At 42.6% G+C, this 27382-nt stretch overlaps 1 protein-coding gene across 1 annotated transcript; it reads left to right on the top strand.

The window, feature by feature from the left end:
* LOC103263436 (dimethylaniline monooxygenase [N-oxide-forming] 1-like) lies at positions 1-25842 on the top strand. Its single transcript, XM_008061116.2, is given in 9 exon segments — positions 1-141; positions 9598-9786; positions 11811-11906; positions 11908-11977; positions 15055-15197; positions 18931-19130; positions 20797-21152; positions 21876-21948; positions 25365-25842. Coding segments are annotated over 9 exon segments (1611 nt in total). The 3' UTR covers positions 25708-25842.
* Positions 25843-27382: the final 1540 nt, after the last annotated feature.

Below are 27382 nucleotides of genomic sequence, written 5' to 3'. Positions count from 1 at the left end.
ATGGCCAAGCGTGTTGCAATCGTGGGAGCTGGTGTCAGCGGCCTGACCTCCATCAAGTGCTGTCTGGAGGAGGGACTGGAGCCCACTTGCTTTGAGGGGAGCAGCGACCTTGGGGGACTGTGGAGATTCACTTTAAGTGGAGCTGCAACTGCTTTATTTGTCTGCTGGAGGATAGTTTGACCTCTGGGAAAATAAATCTGTATTTCTTTCATGGGGCTGGTGGGGCCCTCCATGGGAAAGGTTAGAACAGGGGTCAGGAGGGACCATTGAGATTGTAAAAGAAAGAGGCCCAGGCTGAGCTTGGGTGGGAGTTAAAAGCAGACTTACAAACTTTACCCAGAGGCAGAGGAAGAATGTTTACAAAGACGCCCACAGGGTATGGACAAGAGTGAAGTGAGTGGGACAGGCCAGGAAAGTCCAGGACCAGAGTAGCAGGGCCAGAACCAGGGGCTCCAAAGCAAGTCAGAGATGGCAGTGTTTGTGGCAAGAGCACAAATTTCAGCTTCTTCCTGCAAGACTGAGCTGTTTTTTACCTGCTTTTTGTTTTCCCACCCTGTTCCATCTGTGTTAGAGCCAACACAGGGCTCAGTGTATGGTGAGATCCAGAATCAAGGTCCTGCTACTCAGGCAATCCCAGGCCAAGCCAAGAAAATCAGAAGTCAAGAATGTAGCTGTGCAGTGGCTCACACCTGCAATCCCAGCACTTTGAGGAGGGCTGCAACCGCCAAGGAGGGAGAATCACTTGAGGCCAGGAGTTTGAAACCAGCCTGGGTAACATTGTAAGACCCCACTCCTACAAAAAAATTTAAGTATACTTAGCTGGGCATGGTGGCACATGCCTATAGTCTCAGTTGCTTGGGAGGCTGAGGTGGGAGGATTGCTTGAGACCAGGAGTTTGAAGCTGCATGAGCTATGATCACACCACTGCATTCCAACTTGGGTGACAGAATGAGACTCTGTCTCTAAAAATGAGAGAGAGAGGGAAAAAAAAAGGCCAGGCTCAGTAGCTCATGCCTATAATCCCTATAATTTGGGAGGCCAAAGTAGGACGATGGCTTGAGCCCAGGAGTTTGAGACTACTAGCCTGGGCAACATAGCAAGACCTCAATTCTACAAAAAATAAAAAAAATTAGCTACTCAGGAGGTTGAGGTAGAAGGATCGCCTGAGTCCAGGAGGTCAAGGCTGCCGTGAGCCATGATCATGCCACTGTACTCCAGCTTGGGCTGCAGAGTAAGACCCCAACTCAAAAAATAAAAATAAAAAGAAGTAAGGAATGTGAATTGGAGTCTTCCTTTGTTCTTGAGCAAAAGAGCAGTAATGTCTCCAATCTCAGCATGGTTACAGTCTGGGCTGTAGAGGGGATCGCAGGCATGAGGAGTGAGGAGAGGTGGACGCAGCCTGGCCTGGGCTCAGCAGGCTCACAGGGCCTGAAGCCAGGCAGGGAAAGTGTTCTCTGAGCTCCATGACTCAGCCAGGGGAGCATTTGCATCCGATCTTCCAACGTTCCTATTTTCCCTCATTCCTGGCACAAACATTTCCCATGAACTTCAAATGTGCCCAGGAGAAAGCTGTCAGAAATAGTGAAAAGAAGCAAGGAATCAGTTAGCCACCTCAAATTCTCTAAGGGGGAAGAAAAAGACACAGCACAGTACTATTACAGAAGGGTGAGATTTGGAACTGGAATAAAGTGAATGTTTATAGTTCCAGAGAGGCCACTGGGGTTAGTCACAGTCACCAGCTTGGCTCATATGAGGAAATGCAGACTAAGATGTGCCCAGCCACCAAATGTGACCATCAAGGCATGGAGGCTGGGTGAAAGGGCACATCTGTTCCCAGGATTCAAACCGCGTGTGTTCCTATAGTTTGGCAGAAAACCGATTCCTGTGCCAAGTTGCTTCCCTCCCATGTGCATGGAAGACATTACTAGCCAAGCATGATACCATTCCCTTAATGAGCCTCAGGATTCTTCTTAACATGGGATTCCAAACAAGCACACCTAGTCAGTCAGAGTTAGGAACTGTTCTGGAAGATGAAACTGCTTAATTTAATTGAGCAGGGTTTTGGCTAAAGTAATCTGAGACAAAACAAAAGTGAGCCCAAAGACCAAAAGCTGTATTTAACTTCTTGAGACACCAGACAGAAAAAGCTCCTTATGTGGATCACGGATGCCTAATTATTAATGCTAAAAGTCACTGATCTAAGAGTCAGGAGGAATGGTTCTGGCTCCAGCTGTGCCCAGCTGACTGTATGACTTGTCACACACCTACACACAAAGCACAAAACACTGTGGGGGACGCAAAAATGAAAAGGATTCCCCTTGCCCTCAGACTGAGACCCTGTTACCTAAGCTATGGGTAATGAGGAGCAAAACTAAGGAAATTCCTTTGTTGTAGTTGTTGTTGTTATGTTGTTTTGTTTGCATGATGGGAAAACCCAAAGATGTTTGTAGATAAAGGGAAAATATATGGCTGGCAGGAAATGATCGAATGCCCAGATCCAAATTAGGACAAGATCCTGGCAGAAAAGGAAGGAGTGGAACTGTGGACATGAGTGGAAGGGTTAGCCCCGGCAAGGTGAGAGACTGGAAACCAGAGAAGAAGGGAAGGGAAGGGGAACGTGGGGAGGATATTGGGGGTAGGAAAAGAGGACACACACACCAGAGGCCTCAATCCTTTCAGGAAAATATGGTACTCATGGAGGGGGTGGTGAATGGTGCTGGAGAATTACAAACATAGAGAAGGTCATGAAAAATATGGTAGAGAATGCACTAGACATTAGAAAGATGAAGGAGAGCAGTTTCAAGCAGTAGCCGAAGCAAAATGGCACCCAATTAACAAGTTATTCCACTTCTATTACCTCACTTATAAGAGGAAAATGTGAGGCCACTTTGAAAAACAGTCGAAGCTGAACTACTATGCAGCTTAGGACTCTCTACCCACCTTCAGCCCACAGCTGCTCTTGACACAGCAGCCTCTGTAGGCACCTCTGTCATACCTAAGGTTCCTCGAAAGCCTGACTAGAAACCCCTAGACCAGGTAGCCTTGAAGGTCCTTCCAGCTCTAATACACCATGAGTCTCCTGAGTCTTTCTAGAGACATCCCTTCTCCACCTTCCCCAGCACACACACACATATGCACACCCACACACACATGCACGCACACACATGCGCACACCTCAAAAGATTGTTTACACGTATCCTCGCACTCAAAGTAGGCAGCCAGTTCAGCACCTGCAGAATCAAAAGGCCTGGCCGAACTCAGTGTCTCCGTCTATAATCCCAGCACTTTGGGAGGCCGAGGCAAGTGAATTGCCTGAGCCTGTGGGTTCAAGACCAGCCTAGGCAACTTGGCGAGACCTCATCTCTACAATAAATTTTTTTAAAAAGTAGCTGGGTGTGGTAGCATGTGCCTGTAGTTCCGGCTACTTGGAAGGCTGAGGTGGAAGGATCACCGGAGCCCAGCAGGTCAAGGCTGCTGTGGCCTGAGGTGTGCCACTGCACTCCAGTCTGGGCAACAGAGTGAGATTCCAACTTAAAAAAAAAAGAATCAAAAGGCCTGCTCTAGCCAGACTGTGCTTGCCAGCAAGTGCACAAGGGGGTCTCTCAGTGCCTCACGGTGGAAGGGGATAGACCGCAAAAGCAGACAGGTAAATTGCAGAAATCCAGCAAAACACGGGTGGAGACAGCTTTCATTTCCCAGTGGAGAAAAGATGCTAAGATTATAGAGATTATTAGTCACTGCACTTCATCGAACACTTGCCAGGCAGACTCTGGCCTCTCTCAGCTCCTACAGCCTTCAGGAAAGAGAGAGCAGACAAAGGCTGTGACGGAAAAGGAAGGATGTCATACACCAGGGAGGGGACAGGTGGCAGGCACTGAGAAAAGATAAAGCAACCAGGCACAGTGGTTCACGCCTGTAATCCCAGCACTTTGGGAGGCCAAGGCAACAGAATTGCCTGAGGCCAGGAGTTCAAGACCAGATTGAGGTGTGAACATTGTGTGAATAGGAAGGCCTCTAATTAGGAATGACTTTTGTCATAATTTCATATCTATTTTTAAAATGAGGAGGAAGTCGGGCTCGGTGGCTCAGTCTGTAATCCCACGCCTTTGGGAGGCTGAGGTGAGTGGATTGCCTGAGTCCGCGGGTTCGAGACCCACCTGGGCAACTTGACGAGACCTCATCTCTACAATAAATAAAAAAAATCAGCCAGGCGTGGTAGCGCATGCCTGTAATTCCGGCTACTCAGAAGGCTGAGGCGGAAGGATCGCCGGAGCCCGGCAGGTCGAGGCTGCGGTGGGCGGGAGCGGCCACTGCCCTCCGGTCTGGGCGACAGAGTGAGACTCCGACTCAAAAATAAATAAATAAATAAAATAAAACAAAATGAGGAGGCAAAGATTTTTGGCTTGACTACACATTCTTGCCCTTGGCTACACTCCTCCCCGAAGGTTACAGAGCTCAAGAAAGTAAATCTAATAACAGTTAACAGATATAGAGAACACAAATAATAGGTAACCTATTGAAAGCGTGCCAGGAACAGCTTGTGGGGACAGCATATTGGCTATTGTTCCAGTTTATTCAAGGGATTTTGTACTACTGTTGTTCCACATAGAGATAAGAAAACTGAGGCGCGGATACGTTGAGAGAATCCCCAAGATCACCCATCAGAAACACAGAGCTTGGAAATGAACACCGGCAGTCTGACTCTGGGGCCTGTGCTGCTAAACTCCAGTGCATGCATTTTGGGAGTCTGGTTCACAATGCAAGAATCGGGCAAATCCTGGACAGACTCTCAAGGAGTCCTACCACGTGTCCTAGTGGGTGATGGTGACTTTGCCACTGTGCTGCAGGACCAGGGGAACCAGAGCAGAAACCCCTCCATCCACACTCTGATTCTTTTCCCCTCTCCACAGACCATCTTCTCTCTCCTCTTCTCCCCTCACTCATTGCAGTCTTCATGGAACAAAAATCTTCCCCTAAGGGGCCCATCAATGTTCAGGGACATGTGATTCCACAATGGAGGCCTCCAGGCAATCGGTGGGCCCAGACAGGGACGATGTCCAGAAGGTCCACAGCTGCTGGGAGTGTGCTGAGGTCTGGGGTGTGCTAAGGTCTGGCAGGGCCTGGGAATTGGGCAGATTACTCCCTGAGGCAAGTGCTGGAATAGGGACCCACCAGCACCATTCAGAAGGGCGTGGGCTGTATTCTCTGTACTTTTGCTCAACATACCAGACCCTTTACTTTCCCAGGAGACACAGTGAAGGAAAGGGAGACAAGAGCTAAGAGTTGGTCTTCGATTCTACCCTAGGATTGTTTCCTCTCTAAACTACCGTTTCTCATCTGCCAGCATCTGGAATACATTATTTCACAATAGGTTTCAGTGTTTCCTGGAAGCTTTTCTCAGTCTAACCTTTACAATTATCTTCTTAAGCTTTGCAGAGAGGTTTTTTTTCCCTCTTATTTTTGTTTATTTGCTTTAAGATCTCATAAAATACATAGTTCCCAGTTCATTCAGTTCCCATGAGTCCCTATTACTCTTTGATATTTAAACATGCCATTACAATATGTTTTAAATGTTTTAGAACTATTTTATGGAACTCTTTACAGAGTGTAGTATGTGTATCTCTAGCCCCTTAAAGACAAAGAGAGAGTAGGTGTGTGTGCGTATATGTACTTGTTAAATTTATCCTTGTATTATTGTTTACTAGAAGTTGAGTCTATTAACAACAAAGTATTACTTACTACGTGATGTCCTTGGATGCCACAGAAAAGTGAGGGAACTTTGGCCCTACACTAATATATCCCAAAATGTCTATAAATGACGTTTTTCTGCTTATACTGTAGTTATTTCCTCACCGCTCTCACTTATCTGTATTACAGCTCTTCACAGCTATTCTCTTTATTCCCACAACCCAGAGGAAAACTGAGAACTGTCCTAACTAAGTTGAACCAACTTTACATTCAGTTCTAACGCCCACTTTCAGGTCTGAGGATGTTCTAAAACTGTGCTGTCCAATAAGGTAGCCACTAGTTAGACATAGCCAGGGAACATTTGAAATGTAGCTGGTATGACTAAGAGGCTGAATTTTTATTTCATTTAAGTTTACTTTTATATTAAATTTAGTTATTGTAGAACATTTCAGCGTATTTGAATCATTTGGGTATGTGAATCCACTTTTTCCAATGAAAATGTACTATTTGATTTAGCATTTGATTGCAAATATACACAAGATTTTGAAGACAGTATAAGAAAAATAATGTAAGCTAACTTAATACTTTTATACTGGTTATGTGTTAATATCGTATTATATCATAATTATAACATTATAATATTTTAGGCATATTGAGTTAAATAAAGTAAAAGCTTCTCACTCAAAGAATGGCCCCCGGAACGGCAGCACCTGTTCAGCAGCCTGCTGGAAATGAGACTCTCAGCTCATCCAGCCCCGAGGCAGCAGCTCCCTTCCGATGAGCCTCCCCAGCAATTCTTAGAAAGACTAAGAGGCACTGATCCAGAGAGCTGTGCATCTCAAATTCCGGAAAAACCCAGTCTTTTTAAATTTCCAAATAATTATAGGCTACTGTCAAATATAAAAATGAATTATTAGAAAAATAAAAGTGGCACAAAGAAATATGAACAAAATATAAATTCAAAATCTATAAAGTATAAAGTCAGAAGTCACAAAATCAACTTCAATAAATGCCATTTAGCAACACAGAAATAAGAAAACACAATCACAGAAAATGGACATATTGTTCTTTGAAAGTGTGCACGCAGGCAACTAATACAGAGAATCACCACTACGCTTGCAACTTTTTTGTTTTGTTTTTGTTTAGAGACAGAGTCTCGTTCTGTCGCCCAGGTTGGAGTGCAATGCAGTGGCATGGTCATAGCTCACACAGCCTTCACCTCCCGGACTCAAGAAATCCTCCCACCTCAGCTTCCCCAAATGCTAAGATTACAGGCATAAGTCACCATGCCCGGCCTACACTTGTACCTTTTTGCCAAACAAACAAAAGTTTGTGTGAAATAGCAGTTCTCCATATTAAACACCTGTAGAAACACTTTGAAACCACATTGTTTATGTTACTATCTAACGTTTTCGATGTGACAATTAAGCTTGCTACTTGCTTGTCAATTTACCTAATCTGGAATGGATGAATGACAGTGTGCATTGCAGGGATAATGTATCTAAACTACTTCTAAATATTACTAAATAGCACTCAAAGTAGAGAAAGGAGGCTCATTGAGGTATGTTGATTGGAATGGAGAGAGTTTAAAGTAATCACAGCAAGTTCAAGGTATTCTTTTTAAAAAAAACTGCTATCCAAAGTGAAGTAGATAGTGTTCTATCTTTAAAATTTATCCTCAATCCTTTATCAGTAGCCATTTCAAATAGTTTATACTGGAAGATTATAGCTAAATATAAATTATCTTCCAATGAAAGACAATGATTCCAGACTTCATGCATCTTTGGATAACAGTTTTCAGACTAACCTTAAAACATGGTACACTACCATGCAGTCCTAGTACTTATGATGAGTACACAGCTCAAACTCATCATGTAAGTTAGACAAAAGTGAGACTGGTGTATACCCTGTTCAACAAAAAAGAGTTCACGTGATTAGGTCTTCAGCAATGTCGAGGTATTGCTATAAAAGTCTCTAAATGCTCACTCAGTTTTTGTATTGATCTTGTAATAGACTAGTAATAAACAGTTCATATCAGTACTGCTCTGCAGATGATATTTGATTAGCACCACTTTAGATATTCCAGCAGAATAAAAGATCAAGATTTAAACCTTCATCTTTCTCAGAAGACTTTTAGCTTCCAGGTTTTATTCTGGATAAGTGGGGCTGTCGGATGTGGGGCCACAGATAAGCAAGTCATAGTCAACTCCTATCAGATGATGAGATAAGTGGTATTAATTTAAGACATATAGATGTGTTTATAATTTCACTCTCTATGATTGCTGTACAATTCACCCAGATATAGATTCATATCCTTTGGGGAAACAGGGGAAGCCCTCTCCATATGTGATGTGTATGCTGATGTTTCCACGTGTTAACATAAATCAAATAATTTTTACTTCACAGAAAAAAGAAACTATACATATCCAAGATGGTAAATAAAATACTAAGAACTTTCCCATTGAAATCAGGAGAACAAGCCAGGCTCGGAGAGTCAGCCTGTAATCCCAGCACTTTGGGAGGTCAAGGCAAATGAACTGCCTGAGCCCACGGGTTCGAGACAAACTGAACCACTTGGTGAGACCCCGTCTCTACAATAAATCAAAAATTAGCCGGGGGTGGTAGCACGTACCTGTAGTTCCGGTTACTTGGAAGGCTGAGGTAGAAGGATCGCCTGAAACCACCGGGTCGATACTGGGGTGGCCATGAGTGTGCCACTGCACTCCAACCTGGGCAATAGAGTGAGACTCCCCTTCAAAAAAAAAAAGAAAGAAGGAAATCAGGAGAACAATCTTCCCTAATACCACCTAAAGACAAGCAACACATATTAAAAACATTACTAAAACTGCTTATTGTCAACCTCATGGCAGCCTTGAGATGTTAACTTTTGCTAGTTCTTTGAGTTGAATGTGGTTAGGGTTATGCCATGCATACAGCTGTCCAGTTTGCTTCCTCACCCAGTGTAGTCCTATGTTATCCTACCTGACTGCCACCTTGCAAATCTACCTCTAGGTTCTAACTGTGATGGCCCTCTGCTCAGGCCCTCATTAGCCATCAAGTGGATTCGTGTTCTAGGCTCTGAACCAGTCTCTTCCTTTTCAGCTCCCTCTGATCCATCTTTTGTAAAACCAGAATTATCTTTCCAAAATTTAACATGAATCGCTTCCATGTTTGAAACGTCCATTAGACTGCCAAAACTCTCCTGTAAAATCCCAATTACTCCAGTTTGGATGAAAAGTCCTGCATATCTGCAGTCTTCTTCTCTGTGATTATCTCAAGGATACCCCTGATGCCAAAGTACTTAGCAATCGCCCTTCACCCAACTACCACTTCCTGGCTTTCATCTGTTTCTATGTTCTCCTGTTCTGTTCTAGCAAGTGTTACAGCTCACCAGGAACAGGAGCAAACGGAATGTTGCCACGCTTGGAACAGGCACCGGAGACCGAGTGGAGAATCGAGAGCATTTATTCCAGAAGTCTCAGGCGGAGTAATCTCCCCCAAAACCTGAGCCCCAATCCTCAGTTAGAGGCTGCTTTTATATACATTCAGCGGACCTTATTGGGAACTTTCGGGTGTAACAGGCCTGCGGCTGTATTAGCAGCCCCAGGCTTTTGTCATTGATGGTTTTATAATTTGAAACTGAGGACCATGAGCAGGTACTTTCACAGCAAACATCACAGCAAACAGGTTGACATGGGGTGTAGCAAAGCATGCTTACAGAAGCAGAAGTGGCGGTCAGGGCAGCTACTCACTTGAGATAAAGCTCTTAGGGTTTGGTTTCTTGATTAACTCTTGTTTTCCTGTCTCAGTACTTTGAAGGGATACTGCGTGAATCTGGACAGGTGAGTTCTCCCTGAGTTTATCTCTTAGCATGCAGTGAATGCTCAGGTGTATGCACTGTTTGTACAGGAACATGTTGAAGAAGGCAGAGCAAGTCTCTACAAGTCTGTGGTTTCCAACAGCTGCAAGGAGATGTCCTGTTACTCAGACTTTCCCTTCCCAGAAGATTATCCGAACTATGTGCCCAATTCTCAGTTTCTGGAATATCTCAAAATGTATACAAATCATTTCAACCTTCTGAAATGCATTCAATTCAAGGTAAGACACAAAACATCAGTTCCTAGTCAGAAAGTTTTTTCCTACCTATTTTCTGTTACTTCTCTATAGTACAGCCCTGAGAGACTGAACTGGCAAGGCTAATGACACCCGGCTGGACTCCTTTTCTCTTGGTGTTCTTCCTCTACCCCAAGTAAATCTGGAGGTGGAGGTGGGTACCTTGTATAAAGACTCACATGCATAATATTTTAGTTTGCAATTCTTACATGCAAGTCTCCTAAAGGGCTTAAAAATATCAAGCCACATTTTCAGCTTGGGCCAAATGCACGTGGGGAAAGGGACACTGAGAACTCCTACCAACCTCTTGGGTCTTTCTTCCCAACTATCTCTTCAGAGGAATGGGCATGTGCAATGGCTCATAAACAAGAGAGCCTCGCTGTGTAAAGGAAATCCTTTCCAGATATTCTCGGGAATAAATTGGGCTTCTCCTAGGCCCCCTTCCTTTTCCATTTCAGAGATTGGAGACAGGAGGAAGGCAAAGTACAGGGGCAAATGAACATGTCCTTTGTTCCCTCTTTTTTTCTTTTTGTACTCCCTTTTTAAGAAACACATGAAAATTCGTGTTTCTCTTCTCCTACCTCTCTCCCCTATCAGAGATGGGGAAGATGAGGACTTCATATGGAATTATGCATAGAAAGCAACACGAATGGAGATGTCGACCAAAACAAGGGGCAAGTAAGACTCACAATCCCATCTTAAAAGTCCTTCTAAACAGATTTCCAAGGAATAGTTCATTCCACTTCTTTACCTTTCAAGGGACACAGCAAAAATAAAGCATGATCATTGTGAATGGCTATAACCCACAAAAATAGTTTTTAAAAACACATCAGAATTTCTGAATCTGAAGCATTTCCTTTACTACATGCTGCCCAAGACCATTTTAAGACAATTTTTTATAAAGCTATGTATTCAAAAAAGTTTCAAAAAGTACACACAAGCAGCTGTCTCTAAGAGGTGGGCTGTGGTTGACTTTTGTTTCTTATTTCTCTCTATGCATTCCAAAATTTGAATGGTGAGCATTTATTATTTGTATGATTAAAAATAAATTTTTGAAATAAATAATTGCATAAATTTTATTTTGAAAGATTTAAAATGAACTGAAATTTGTTTTTAGAAAAAATAGAGTTGCTAATACAAATGTAGAAATCCAATAAGCACTTCAAATACAAACCAAACAGTGAACTCACTAAGAGGGACTCGAGAAGCCTATCACTGGAAAGGAAAGAAAGGTAGCAAAGCTTCTTGGTCAGTGAATAATTTATGCTTTCAAATTTGACTCGTATTAGGATGATTGTACCTATATTTATCAAATCAAAATGTAGTACTGGACAGGTGCAGTGGTGTGCTCTTCTAATCCCAGCTACTTGGCAGACTGAGATGAGAGGATAACTTGAAGCCAGGAGTTTGAGACCAGCCTAGGTAACATAACTTGACCCTATCTCCACTCCAACCCTCCAAAAAGAAAAGAAAAATAAGAAGAAAAAGACTATTTGAAATGTAGTGAACCACTCCCAACAAATTCAAACCATATGGTTAGCACTTTACAACAGCTCTCTAGTTCTGGAAAACTTCAGTAACATATTTTACAAAACCTCACAAACTAAGACACTTGGGATCAGTTCATGTTTTCAAATGATTAGTATCCACGTCTGAACCAATGTTAAAAAGACAGCCCTGTGAGAAATAAAGGTTGCATAATGGAAAGAATAATGAGACAGACATCAGAAACCCAGGTTACATCCTGATTCTCTCACTTGCTGTAAAAAGTTGAGCAAATCACTTCAAACCTTTGGATGTCAACACTTCTCTTAGGTACCCCTCCAAGCTTAGAATACTTCCATCCATTAAATCATGACTAGCCTGATCATCTGATTAGGGTTCTAGGGTTATGCTTATTAATTAAGTTTAGTCTGTGTTCCAGAATTGTTGAAATATCAACTGGTACATCAACCAGTAGGCCTTTAATGAACACTTGACAACTGATAATTCTGTGATTCTTTTATCAGACCAGAGTCTGCAGTGTAACAAAATGCCCAGATTTTGCAGTCTCTGGCCAATGGAAGGTGGTCACTTTCCAGGAGGGGAAACAAGAATCTGCGCAGCATCTTTGACGCTGTCATGGTCTGCACTGGTTTTCTTACTGACCCTTATCTGCCACTGGATTCCTTCCCAGGTACAGCAGTTTCTCCAGCTAACCTTAAGTTTCTTCATGGGAGTCATCTTGATCTGGGAGTTAATTCCTATGGTTGTTCCATTAAATAATTAATTGTGAAGTAACAAGAGTTGTTTTCTAACTAGCCCTCTCTAACCAGTTTTTGGTTTTCATTTGTTCCAAACAATTTATGAGTAGAGAAGAGCAAAATGAATAACTTAGGAAACAATTTTATGCTTCACTGAGCTTTAAAGTCCTTCCTTTAAGTGACTGGCAGCATCTAGAATGTACTCCAGGACATGGGATGCTTAGATACATTGCTAGCCTCAGCAGCAGCTGCATATTGCCAAAAATGAGCTTAGGGACTGCAAAGGTCAACTGTGAAAAAAAGGAGAAAATAATTTAATTTTTTTCCGTTTGTCTGTTCTATATGAGTAACAGCAATTAGCTAGATCAGAGGCTTATGGCACTGCATCAATAGACAACAGGGAGATTAGTCTTGGGAGGTGAGTTAAGTCATCTTTGTGGCTCAGTTTCTTTATCTGGCCTTTGCAACCATGATTCATGTTCATCTATGCTAACTTTTAAATGGATTTCAACTCAATAGAATAGACAATGCAGTGGGTGGTTTATTTCATCTTCAGTGAGTATTCAAAAAGTTAAAATATGAAGAAATTTTTCTCCATGCCATCTAGAGATGACCAGGAGTGATCCCAAGGTCTGCCAATAGATGCACGTGCCTTCGATTGTCCTGAATCTGCCCCCAAGGTCACTCAAATCAGGACCAACTAGGATAAAGCATATCCTGAAAACTGTCATAGAATGGAATCATTAAATTGGAAAAAACCACGTTTAGTCTTCTTCCCAATGCAGGAAATAACTTTCCAACAATTTGAGGGACTTGATGGCCTCTGCTGGAACACATTCAGTGGTGGACTCTCATCTTCACAAAAGACAACCCAACCCTTTTTCAGTTGTTGGCTGCAGAGCAAAACCCTGAGCTGCCATCCACTCCAAACTCCAAGGAGGAAGTGCCTGGTCATTCCAAGAATCCATAAAGTTCCTTGGCATAGGGAGTAAAGTATTCACTCAGCACTTACAGTATATTACTAGGTGCTAAGAACATAGAGGTAGATAAGAAAACATGTACTGGAGGAATGAATAGAGTTTTATGGAGTCCAGTGGAGAAATCACAGTCTACATATGATGTGGAGTGATATCAATACTCATCTTACAGTAAATTCACATATTTCCCATGGACCTGTGTCTGCCTCCCAGAAGTTAGACAAGTCATGTCAGATTAAGATAAAGGAAACTCTGAAAGCAACTGAGTCAATGACTTGGTTTGCATAGATGAGTTTGAGACCCAGGATGCATGAACAACTACCCAGTTTATAATCTTGGTCTCCCACTTAAACTTTCTAAGCCTCTGTCGTTTCAGCCGTAAACTGAGGAACTTGAATCACTTTGCCCAAGGGGATACATCACAAATCAAGCAAGAAGAGTTCTACAAGATTTCTTAAAATCTGTCATACCAGCCACTAACAATTTGAAATCCCAACTAAATAAATTTCAAGTCTCTGAACTCTAAAATTCTGTGATTTTAGACTTCAAAAGGAGTTCTCCCAACCCCGCCATCTTCCTCCTTGCCTTGCAACAGACTTGCTTAGTCTGCACATACTAGGAGTATGTGGATGGGTGCCGTCACAAAAATTCAAATTTCATCTAAGATATTAAAAAATGTGCCACAAGCTCTAGAAGCAATTCCAAAGGAGTTGTCTCTAAAAGTCTTAGTAAAATAATAGGTATCACAGGATAAATGTATAATTTCCCAAGATGACTACCTTTTTTCATGCAGGGATATACATTCTGGTCTTTAGTGTTTATTAACACAGTCACCTTCACCTAATGGAAGTTCACACTTTGTCCTCTTGTGAAATAAGAGGGGAAAGTATTCATCTAATAAGAGACATAGCCACAGAGTGTCATTTTTGTTCATTTGTGACCCAAAACAACCTGATCAAGAGAAAATCTAAAATAATACCAGATCCAGAGATAATATGTGAGTCTCCTTAGGCCTTTTCATCTCTTTCTCTTCCATTTCTTTTCTTCTCTCTTTTATCTGTTCTATCCTGGGCTCATGCTGAGTTAATATTTGAATTTGGTTGCATCCTTGCTACATTCTAAACATTCTGAATTGTGGTTAGGTTTTTACTAAGACTCATATTCAATTTCTGTTGATTCAAGGTGAGCTAAAATATCACCAGACCTTGGCAAGGCCACACATCTATCCTGAAAATCTAGAAGTCTCAGCACTTTTTCTAGAGAAAAACAAGTTCTTTGCTTAGTTCCTTAGCCTTGAGGGTATTTTCAAACACTCTCCATTCACGTTTGATGTGTCAGTGAAATTTGGCATCACTGCCTGTGATGTGCTATCTAGTTAGCCCAGTAGATTGAATCCTGTGTAACTAACGTAATCCCCTTTCTCTGGGTCAGCTCCGGCCAACTCAGCAAACCCAGTCTGAGTTTCAGTCAGGCACCAAGGCGAACCTGTCAGTGAACTTCCCCAGCTCACATCAATCTTTGTGAATGGAGACAATATTTCATTTATCCCATTCTTTCCACGTCATCTAGCACCATGACACACACATAGCAGATGGCCAAAAAGTTGCTGAATAGTGTCACTGACTCACAATTCTCTTAGACTTCTTTGTTTTTGCTCCTTGAGTGTGAGAAGCTTGTACTAAATAGGATATTATTGTTCCATTGACTTCTATAAATCTTTAAAATGATAGTGACTTTTTATACAGTTGCTTAATATGTCTTCATGCCACAATATTTCAGCTTAGTAGTTAATCATCTGGTAAGTAAAACTGGAAGCCTGTCTAAGGAGATGGAACAATCACCCTATTCAATAAATAATTACCTGCTAATGTCTTGTAAAATCATTTATTAATATTTCAGATTCCCTCAAACTTGAAAATGCTAGTCAAAACAACCTAAATCAGCTGTCAAAAGGATGTCATCAACTGAAACATTTAATGTTTCATTCCCTGATACTGTAAATTCTTGATTTGACTTCTCTTTTTTTTCTACAGGTATAAGTGCCTTTAAAGGCCAGTACTTTCATAGCCGACAATATAAGCATCCAGATATATTTAAGGATAAGAGAGTCCTGGTAGTTGGAATGGGAAATTCTGGCACAGATATTGCTGTAGAGGCCAGCCATCAGGCAAAAAAGGTACTGTTCTCAATGCTACTTAATGAAGAGTTTCATGTTAGGATGGTGCCTCAAACAAATGGTATTTGACAACATGATAAATGTTAAAGAATAGAAATGCCTAGCATGCACACAACAGATTATCAAAGTATTTCTTTTTTATTGAGTATTCATAAATTTTAACATGAATTCCAATTGTTTTCTTTCCTCCAAAACCAACTTCTCTCTCTTCTTTTCTTTCATCTTCCCAGCCATCCAACTAAATCTACATGATATATTTTCTTTACTCAGCTCCAGAAGTCAGCAAATTCTGCCAGTTTTTATTTTCTTCCATCTGCCTCTTTCTTTCCAATGACTTGCCACTGCCTACATCAGGTTCACACCGCCTCACACCAAAGCTACTGCATTGTCCTCAGAATAAAAACTGTAGAAAAATTCATATTTATTGAGGCTACTGTGACAAGCACTGCACCTAAGGCTTTTTACTGCATTACTTCAACCAATCATCAAAACAACCAACTGAGCCGGGCTCGGTGGCTCAGTCTGTAATCCCAGTGCTTTGGGAGGCTGAGGTGAGTGGATTGCCTAAGCCCGCGGATTCGAGACCCGCCTGGGCAACTTGGCAAGACCTCATCTCTACAAAAAATTAGTTGGGTGTGGTAGTGCACATCTGTAGTTCCAGCTACTTGAAAGGGTGAGGTGGAAGGATCACTGGAGCCCAGCAAGTCGAGGCTGTGGTGGCCAGGAGTGTGCCACTGCACTCCAGACTGGGTGTCAGAGTCTCCAACTTAAAAAATAAAAACAAACAAACAACAAAAAAAAAAAACACTGGCGGGTGTGGTGTAATCCCAGCACTTTGGGAGGCCAAGGAGGAAGGATTGCTTGAGCCCAGGTGTTCAAGACCAGTCTAGGCAACATAGTGAGACCTCATCTCTACAAATAAAATGTTTTAAATTAGCTGAGTATGGTGGTGCATGCCTGTAGTCCCAGCTACTCAGGAGGCTGAGGCGGAAGAACCGCCTGAGGTCAGGAGGTTGAGGCTGTGGTGAGCTGTGATCATGCCACTGCACCCCAGCCTGAACAACAGAGTGAAGTCTCAATTCAAAACACAACAACTGAAGTAGGTACTGTTAGTATTCCTGATTGTAGATGAGGAACCAAGGCTTAGAGAGGTTACAGAACCTGCCTAAAGTCACACCACTAGCAACAGGTACAGCCGATCTTCAAATCCATGTCTCTTTGACTCAGAGCCCATGCTCCTAACTGTCCGCTTCTACCTCCTGCCTCCAGGCTTTTCAGGATTTTGACTCCACCCTGAATCCCTTGTACCCCCAGCCCACATCCATCCACCCACTCATGACAAGCCATCCAGATCCCAACCACCAACAAACATATCCTTGGAAAAACCTGCTCTCATTATGACACTTTCATGATGAGAAACCTCTACTAACTTCCCTTACCTGAAAAAAAGTAAACTGCAGATGTAACAGTTCTGCACCATAGCGTTATCTGTAATCTTGCCCAAATCTGCATTTTAATGTTTACCCCTCAACTATTTCCTGTATGCCAAGGAGGTGCCCCACAACCCTTTCCCATGCCAGTGTCTGTCACCGCTTTGCTCACCCCATTTTTCTCACTCTACAGAGCCCTTTTCTTTCCTGCTACAATCTACTTCCACGTTCCCAGACATCTCACCCCACACAAAGTGATCTCTCCCTATTCTGTATGTATGTACTATTGCAAGTTGCACTCCTCAGTTGGCACATTTTAATTTTCAGTACCGCTAATGACATTTTATAGTATGTACCTTTTTTCCAACTATGCTATAAAGTCACTGAAAACCAGTCAGCTAACTAACACGTATTAATTGTTGACTTTTGATGTGCTGAAAATATTGTGTCAGGCACTGAACATACACAACCACAAAACAAGATCCCTACTGTCGTGGGGCATATAGTTGTGGGAAAAACAGCTAGCAAATAAGTGAGTGTAAATAATTAAACCAATAGTTGCAAGAGTGAAAATAGATGTGGGAAAAAAAAGATTAGGGACATGTAACTTTGATATTTCCTTTCTGAATTTTTGAAAAAAAACACTTGATTGAGTCATCTGTTGATAAATTGGTTAATTGATGTGAAGAAACTTAGCACTTTGGTGGCACCATCCTGAAGGAAGAGAAAGGAGGTTCTGAAACAAACAGTAACAGACTCACACACTCTGACCACAACATGAGGGTAACACAGTCTTATTTTCATCTCTCTAATCACTTGGAAAATTCTTCAGTCAGAAAACATGCTTTAGCACACATTTTATCATGTTTATATCAACAAAGAAACTCCCTGTGGCTTAGAACATGACTTATATCTACCCAAATGTCGGGTCCAATTCTGCCTCATGACACAGAGAGACAGGTCAGTGCAAATATCTCATGTCAGAACAACTGATGTGTCTGTAGTTCTAGTCACCACATTTTCAGCATTTTATATCCTGCTCCGCTGCATTATAAGGCCAAACAAAATCTATAACAGCTCGGGCATGGTGGCTCATGCCTGAAATCCCAGCACTTCAGGAGGCCAAGGCAAAAGAACTGTTTGAGCCCAGGAGTTCGAGACCAGCCTGGGCAACATAGGGAGACCTTATCTCTACAAAAAATACAAAAATTAGCCTGGCGTGGTGAGCACCTGTAGTCATCACTACTTGGGAGACTGAGGCAGGAGAATTGCTTAAGCCCAGAAGGTTGAGGCTGCAGTGAGCCGAGATCACTCCAACCTGGATGACAGAATGAGACCTCATTTTATATATATGGCACTGACACTGGGGCAGTGGCCGCCATGTCCCAGTTTTGTGAGGGAAAACAATCTGTTAAATCAGTTGTGTCACATTAGAAAAGCAACAGATTGATTAATTTTCTTTTTTTAAAAAAACTGTTGTACAGGAAGCTTCTTATTGTATAGCTTAGTGAACTCAGGTGGTAAACTCAAACAGCCAGACCATGTTTTTTAAAAAAAATCCACTAAAACATATTGTAGGTTTTTTGGTTATTCTGTTTGTTTTGTTTTTTGAGTCCAGGTTTCACTCTGTCACCCAGCCCATGCAGGGGCATGACGACCACGGCTCGCGGCAGCCTCAACCTCCTGGGCTCAGGAGATCCTTCCCCCTCAACATCCTGAGTACCTGAGACTACAGGAACACGCCTCCAGGCTCTGCTATTCACGTTGATTTTTGTAGAGATGAGATCTCACTATGTTGCCCACGAACTCCTGGGCTCAGGCAATCCTCTGGCCTAGGCCTTCCCAAACTACTGGGATTACAAGCATGAGCCACTGCACCCAGTCCAAATTGTAGTTTTCAGTTTTACTGTCAGTTAAACCCATGGTTTGTGCTGAAGCCCTTTGTAGATGCCTCCCACTTGGAGCCACACCCTGTTCTGTTCCCTACAATTCTAGTTGCAAATGCCTGTTCATTGTCTTCTTGAAGGAGACTTTAAGCTCCTACTGCCATAGTACCTCAAGTCTGGAAGATAAGTGTTCAGTAATGTGTTCTAAAGCATTTTAATACTCTAGATACTCAAACCATTATCTCAAAAGAATAACTTCAAAATAGGAGTAAGAAGAATGAAAGCTATCTTGCCAGGGATGTATTCTGAGAGTGGCAGACTTTTCAGTGACTCTCAGTTTGTGACACTTCTAGAGTTTCCGGCAGGACCAGCTCTGTTCACTGTGTCAAACCAAGAGATCTTTCTGATTGCTTCCAGGTGTTCCTCAGCACCACCGGAGGGGCATGGGTGATCAGCAGAGTCTTTGACTCAGGGTACCCATGGGACATGGTGTTCATGACACGATTTCACAACATGCTCAGAAATTCCCTCCCAACTCCAATGGTGACTTGGTTGATGGCGAGAAAGATGAACAACTGGTTTGATCATGCAAATTACGGCATAGCACCAGAAGACAGGTGAATACAATGTATCTGTCAAGGGCTATTAGGAAGAAGATGCCTTGATCTTTTCAGTGACATATACAAACCAGACACTAACATAGCGACATGGTTCACTGTGAAAGAACACTTGATACACAGGTACTTGAATCATAGCTAGCTGTTCTTAAGTGCTCAGTAGGTAAAATTATGTATTCCACCTTGTCGACAACATTTTAAGGTAAGTATTATGATAATTATCCTTTTATTATGGGGAAACTGAGGCTTAGTAAACTTCAGTCACTTGCCCAAGCTCATTGAGTAGGAAGTGAGCTTTGTGGCCTTGACAACTTACTTGAACCTCAGTTACAGCAATCAAAAGAGAATGATTTGTTTATGACCTTGTTGAAAAAGCAACATACTGGCCTTGCTTCATTGTGTGGGAAAAACAGAACCCCACAGTTGCCCTTCTCCGGCTCTCTAATGGCAGTGTCCTTGATCTCAGTCTACCCCTTCAGTTGCAACTGTGACTTATCCCATTAACAAGAACCAAAAGTTTCATCTCTTTATTCATCACGTTTATATACCGTGAAAATCCATTATGAGGTGGCACTGCAGCCCGGAGATCCCCCTGCGCTCCCTCCAGATCTCACTCTGGCCCAGGAGAGATCTGCTGGCACTCCAGTCCCCACACAGCCACACAAACCTGTGCTTTCTTCTTGCCCCTCTCTTTATTGTCTCCCTTTTCCCTTCCTTGTGTTTTGTCTATACTCTTTTGGCTCCTCCCTCCAGGCTTCTCAAGGCTTTGACTCTTTCCGGCAGGGCTTCTGCTACCATAATTTTATCTAGGCTGGATAGTGGCTTATGGATCTAAGAAATTTGGTTTCATCCCATAAGCCTTAGAACATGTGGAAGGAGTTCAGTGAATTATAGTCCTTTCTCTCTCAGATTTCGTTCTTCCTTTATCATTTCCAAAGTTTTTTGCATATATGCTATTTCATATGCTCTTCATCCTGCCCAGCAAACTAAGGTCAGCAAGTGTTAACATCCTTATTTTATAGATGAACAGGAGAAAACCCATAGAGACTAAGGGACTTTATGACTCATCTAAGTTCTGTTAAGTATGGACGTCTGAATAAAAGCCATTCTTCCTACCTCCTGCTTCAGGCTTGTGTCCACTTTACCACATGATCTCTTCCTGCACATGCACCACAGCCTAAAATGGCTCAACTCACAAACTGTCTTGTGATCCCAATGGTATAGCCGGAAAAGGCTGGTTCTGCACTTGTTCCTTCAAACACATGCATGTGTTTTCCTACATAACTGCTTCCCAGAAAGAGGGACTAGGCAGAGCTGCCAGCAGTTCTCACAAGATGAAAAAGTCCCTGGTTTCCCTGGTAGCCCCTCAGTGTTCAGCATTCTCTAGCTTGACAGGGACGGCTGAATGCTGAAGTCAGCAAGAGAAACAGAACTGGAGGAAGCTCTGGCCTCTGCCCAGGCTTTCAAATTCTCGTAAATGGCACACATATTTTAAATCCTTCTTGAACATTCATGAACTTCTTCCACAGAAGTAACTTCTCCCAAGACTCGTAGTTTTTGTCCACCAGTGAGAGGGCCCCAGAATGAAGAGAGGAAAGTGAGGAGGAGGGAGGACTGGCCATGCTGTTCACCGCCAGATCTCAACCCTGTTCATGCTTTTGTTTAGGATTCAGCTGAAAGAGTTTGTGCTAAATGACGAGCTTCCAGGCCGTATCATCACTGGGAAAGTGTCCATCAGGCCAAGCATAAAGGAGGTGAAGGAGCACACTGTCATATTTAAAAACACTCCAAAGGAGGAGTCCATTGATATCATTGTCTTCGCCACTGGATACACCTTTGCTTTCCCCTTCCTGGATGAGTCTGTAGTGAAAGTTGAGGATGGCCAGGCCTCACTGTACAAGTATGTCTTCCCCGTCCATCTGCAGAAGCCAACCCTGGCTGTCATTGGCCTTATCAAATCCTTGGGCTCCATGATACCCACAGGAGAAACACAAGCTCGATGGGCTGCTCGAGTCCTGAAAGGTGCGTGTTATGAGAAATGGTGTGGCCTGCACTTTTGATTTGCCATGGGATTTTTGGATACTGGAAATTTTGAGACTTAGTTCCCACTTAAAATAACAGAACCCATTCTGTTGTTCACTGAATTATGCTATCATAATGATACCATTACCAGCATAAATGATAAATCAGAGGTCAAAAATATAAGCTATGCCTACTTGATTTTTTTTTTCCTTTTCTTTCTTTCTTTTTTTTTTTTTTAGATAAAGTCTCATGTTGTTCAGGCTGGGGTGCAGTGGCTATTCACAAATTCATTCATAGCACACTGCAGCCTCAAACTCCTGGCCTCAAGTGATCCTCCCTGCCTCAGTCTCCCAAGTAACTGGGACTACAGGTGTACACCACTGTGCCGTACAACCTGTTATTTCGACTAAGACAAAATAACAGTTAACAGTTCTGCCAGTTGACTGAATCTGCTGGTTCAATTAAAATTCAAGCCATGGAGTGATGAAATTCAATCAAACCAGTTGTGAGGGAGACGACCAGATGTTTATCTTTTCAGCTGATGGCACTATTGCCAGGAGCATATCACCAGTCAGCTCAGGCTGCTCTAGCTTTTGCCAGGAGAATAGATGAGTAGCTGGTGCTAGAAATGAAAGGAGAGCAATAGCAAAGTGTCTTTATCCATAAGTAAACAGCCAGACCTAAAGTTTAACAGCATCTTTTTTGTTGTTTTTTATCTTATAGGTATGAATAAGTTACCACCACCAAGTGTCATGATAGAGGAAGTTAATGTAAGGAAGGAAAACAAGCACAGTGGGTAAGTTAGCCACTTATACATCCTTCTTGAATTGTGACTGAAGTTGGTAAAACCATAGCAGAGAGCTAAGAGTCACGTTGACAGACAACTCCTTTGGGTCCCCTCCCACTGTGGGAACTTTTCTGTCCTCTCAATAAATCCTGGAAGAAGAAGGAGAAGGAGAAGGAGGAGGAGGAGGAGGAGGAGGAGAAGAAGAAGAAAGCATCCAAGACTTAGAGAAAAATACTAGGAGAGCCTATTTAAGAACAGAGGAAAGAAAGGAAGACTGAGAAGTCTGAATGTCCCCAGAATCATTGCTTTGTGCCTGAGTGGGGCACAGCCCAATGCGCGTGAGTTCTTTAACTCGCTACTAAAAAGAATTACAGAGCAGCCAATATAGTTGTAAAACAGAATTTATTTTTTCTATTTTATTTATTTATTTGTTTATTTATTTGAGTTGGAGTCTCACTCTGTCGCCCAGACTGGACCTGCTGGGCTCCGGTGATCCTTCCGCCTCAGCCTTCCGAGTAGCCAGAATTACAGGCATGTGCTACCACGCCCGGCTGATTTTTTGATTTATTGTAGAGATGAGGTCTTGCTGCCCAGGCAGGTCTCGAACCCACAGGCTCAGGCAATCCGCTCACCTTAGCCTCCCAAAGGCGCGGGATTACAGGCTGACCCACCGAGCCCAGCTAAAACAGAATTTATTAGAGAGAGATAGAGAAACATGCTAAGGCATGTGAGGGCATCTTGGAGAAAGACTGTGCTTTTGCTTTCATTGTTTTGAAAGTTGGAACTTTAACAAGGAAAGGCCAACACATGAAGTTTGGGAATGTATATGGATGAGAAAAATGATAGATAACACGTACCTTAAATGCAGCAATTTTAAAACATTTCTTTTTCCTGCCATAGAACCTTTTTTAAAAGTGGAAATGTATATCAAAGTCCAAAACAATGAAGCAGGCAAAACAGTAAAGTGGATAAAACCAGAAATGTGTTGGTTGGACTGGGAGCGAGAGTAGAGGGCCAAGACCCTTCTCCACAAGCCACCTGGTTTGCATTGTTCCTGTCCCAGAGCAGGAGCCACAGAGCAGAGCAGAATGGAAGCCTGTCCTGTAGAGAAATGGTTAGCTTGATATAGCGACGCAATAATCATCATGCTAAAGAGAATGGGCTTCAGATATCTGCTCCTGACAGTTTACCTTCTCTCCACCTAAAGGGTGGCTTTCTCCCAAATAGGAACATGATTTTGCCTATGACAGGAGCACAGACTTTTAGTGATTATTATGTTAAACCATGAAGGTGGTCTGGTTACCATTTCTATACCCTGAAGGACTTTTTTTTGATGAGTTGAGGGAGTGGGGTGGATTGACAAGTCCACATTCCAGGCCATAGGGTAGTCAGGACTGATGTGATAAGGAAAAATGTCTGAATGCTTCCTCTATTCTAAAACTGCTTATAAGAAACTTATCTATGTCTAACCTACACTGAATGTCCTGCCTCAACTTCCGACCATGGTTATCTCGCATCACAGGGGCTTTGCATTCCAAACCAAGGGACATATAATAGACCTTCATCTGCCAAGTACGCTACTCCATACCTTCTCCATAATCAGCAGACAGACATTTGTGGTTGTCCACTCTGACACTGGAAGTGTCTGCTCATGCATCCAGTCAACACATATTTATCAGCGCGATTGTTTGTATTCAGATTGCTGCTTTTGCTTCTTCTTTTTAAATGGCTGGGGGGAAAAAGAAGAAAAATATTTTGTGAGATGTGAAAGTTATATGAAATTTAAATCACATTGGCCATAAATAAAGTTTTACTAGAACACAGCCACACTCATTCATTTGCATAGTGCCAATGGCATGTCATGGTACAAGAGCAAAGTTGAGTAACTGAGATGGAAACTGTAATGTTGCCCTCAACACCTAAGGCATTAACCATCTGTCCTTCTTCAGAGTACGTTTGCTAACCATTTCTCCTGTAGGAGAACCATTTCTGCTCTGCTCTGTGTCTCCTGCTCCAGGGCAGGGACAATGCAAAGCAGGTGGCTTGCGGAAAAGGGTCTTGGCCCTCCACTCTCCCTCCCAGTCCAACCAACACATTTCTGATTTTATCCACTTTGCTGTTTTACCTGCTTAGTTGTTTTGGGCTTTGATATACATTCCCACTTTTAAAAAAAGGTTCTGTGGCAGGAAAAAAATGTTTTAAAATCACTGCATTTAAGGAACATGTCATCTGTCATTTCTCTCATTCATATACATTCTCAAACTTCACGTGTTGACCTTTCCTTCTTAACGTTCCAAAATCCAAAACAATGAAAGCATTTTAGATGTTTCTCAACCTGGGATATGACCTGATCTCCAGTATAGAATTCCAGCATAAGAGACAGTCAGCTAGAATTACTATACAATCTAAAGCCTTCCTGTCACACAGGTCAGCCAACCAGTTTAGGGCCTAATACCAGCATCACAGGGAATTCCACCCTATGGATTTTTTGTGGCTTTTCACATACAAATCCAATAATAACTGGATTTTAGAAATATCTTTAAATTGCAAAAAATTATTTTACTCTAGAAATTGTTAATCATTTCACAAAAGAACTAAAGAAATACTAGGTGTATCATGAGCATTCAGAGCATCCATTAAAAGCCGGATGTATAAAATATCTTCTTAAGGGGATCATTTTGTTATGGTCCGAGTAACACTCGGTTACTCTCCCTTGATACCAATGAATTAAAAGGGCAGGGAACTGGTAGAAAGAAGTTTATTTCTGAACTTGAATGCAGGGAACAGAGCCGGACTCCAGGTCTTTCTAAAACGATTCTACCCACCCTTCAGGCTTCACAGTCCAGTTTTATAGTCTAGAGTTGTTAGTACCTATGCATTACCCATGTGACCAGCAGAGCATTGTATACAACTTAAGTTTACGTTTAGAGTAAAGGAAGTTTACAAGGCCTAAGACATCATGCATTACTAAAGTTATACAAATCACAAGACTTACGATTACACTGATGCAAAATAATGCAAATCACAAGACTTACAATCGTTCAAACCCATGACTATTAAGAAAGAGAGTAAATAGGGATTTGCATCTTTGGAGCAGGCGCAAGGAAGTCAAGAATTCCCTGAAGCTACTTACTGGGAGTTCATAGACTCTCAATAATGTGCTCAGGAATGCACAGGAGCAGTTGAACCCTTGCCGTGCCCTTCTCTAGGGGTTGTGGCAATATGGACAGACATTAGTGGGTCTCTGTATCAATTTTGTATTTGAGAAATAGCTTGAGACTATAGGGTAGCTCTGGGCACAACGGGGAGAACCCAGAAACCATTCCAAATGTTGCAGCAGCACTTTGGGGCACTTTGTTCTAAAATTATCATTATTTTATTTTGTTGTCATCTCTTCCCCTCCCCCCAATCTGTCTCTCATAAAGGTTTGGCTTACACTACTGCAAGGCTTTACAATCAGATTATATCGCATACATAGACGAACTCCTGACCTATATCAACGCAAAACCCAACCTGTTCTCCATGCTCCTGACGGATCCACGCCTGGCTCTGACTGTCTTCTTTGGCCCGTGCTCACCTTACCAGTTCCGCCTGACTGGTCCAGGGAAATGGGAAGGAGCCAAAAAAGCCATCATGACTCAGTGGGACCGAACATTCAAGGTCACTAAAACTCGAGTTGTCCAAGAATCCCCATCTCCCTTTGCAAGTATATTTAAACTCTTCAGCTTTCTGACTTTGCTTGTGGCTATTTTCCTGATTTTCCTATGAGTAAGTGTTTGGATAAACGGCAGATGCAGAGAGTGGATTTACAATGCCCTGATTCCTGTATTAAAGCAGCAATGCCTTCACAGCTGTAAGCCATATCCAGAAGTGAAGCCCACCCCTCCCTTCCCTGGCTGCCCCATGTAAACTATTTTCATAGGTCTCAACTAAAACCCCCTGTTTCACAAAGGTTGGGCTGTACTAAAATGGTGCTCTTGCAGAACTGGCTGATTAAAAAGAAAAAGAAAAAAGAAACCTAGAAACTGCTTGTTCCAAGTGATCTTTTGTTCTCTTTTTAGGGTTGAGGAAAGAAAGAAGAGAATAAAGAGTCTACGAATAAAGTTCATAAAAGGATAGGGCATTCAGCAAGTCAGTTTGAGAGATTCCAAAGGAGTATATCTGCCTGCTCATTCTCTGGGATCACACTCTATTAAAAAAACTAGTACTCCAACAGGCATGCTAAAGACCCAAATAAGATCTACTTCATAGAAAACAACCAGCTCCCTGGACTCTGAGAGCCGGCCTCCTGCAGCCAAGGGGAGAAGATCACCTGCAGGGACCCTCTTTATAACACTGCTGAAGAGGCAAATGGAGCCACCCCCTCTTAAAGGGTCAACCAGAACCAATCAGATTCCATTGGAATACACTAGAAAAGAGTGCAGTCAAGAATCTTTTCAGAAAGAAAAAGCAGGGAGTAAAAAGGGAAAGAAAAAGAGCAGCAGAAGCTAACCCTGTATCAAAAGCAGTTTGTGACCGAACTAGACCCATCCCATCTCACAGTCACATCCAGTGACGATGTGACCCGGCCAGGAGAGGTTGGCCTTCACTTTGCCTCATTGGTGGGCTTGGCTGGCAAAGCTCACCCGACAGAGAGGGCCACAGGTTGGATGTGGGGGGATTCAGGAACCAGGGAGTCAGGCAGGAGTGAGCTCTGTAGTTAAGCACAGATGCAATGCGGCTGCATCTCCACGTGGGTTTGCTCTGCTTATTCCTCAATATTATTCCATTTTCTACGTTGCCTCCTAACCTATTTCACCCCTTGGCATAGAAACTTAGGATGAAAGTACCACAAGTTCTCACTCGTAAGTGGACTCTGAACAATTATCATAATATTACAAGAACGGGTTTGGTAGTAGTGGGAAACTGCCAGGGGAGGAAAGGGTCACACTTCATTAATAAGGGTACTTGATCTCAAACCAGGCAAAGTGGGGACCAAAGTCAGGCCCAAGCTTTACCTGTACAATGACCATTTATTTGTATACCTAACCCTGAATTGAACCCCACGTCTTTAAAATGAAAAGAAAGAAACTGATGATGAAAAGTTGCCCCGCTGATCCGATCTAGATCACTCCTGGAAATGCTCTTCTCTCTGAGGAAGCAGAGCTGACATTTTGGCACTCCTCACAAAGCTGGCTGGGGGGAAGCTTGGTGCCAAGGTGAGATGGGCAAGGCAAACTCCCCAGGCACAAAGGCAAGCCATGAGGACCCAGATGTATAAAATATCTTCTTAAGGGGCTCATTTTGTTATGGGCCTCTGGCTGGATGTGGTAGCTCACGCCTGTAATTACAGCACTTTGGGAAGCCGAGGTAGGAGGATTGCTTGAGCCCAGAAGTTTGAGACTAGCCTGGGCAACATAACCAGGCTTCATCTGTACAAAATACCAAAACAATTAGCCAAAGC

The sequence above is a fragment of the Carlito syrichta genome, unplaced genomic scaffold (genome assembly GCF_000164805.1).
Source record: "Carlito syrichta isolate Samal-C Ts95f unplaced genomic scaffold, Tarsius_syrichta-2.0.1 Scaffold305112, whole genome shotgun sequence".
Taxonomy (NCBI): Eukaryota; Metazoa; Chordata; class Mammalia; order Primates; family Tarsiidae; genus Carlito; species Carlito syrichta.
The sequence above is the reverse complement of the archived record's forward strand: the minus strand, read 5'-3'. Positions and strand labels throughout refer to the sequence as shown.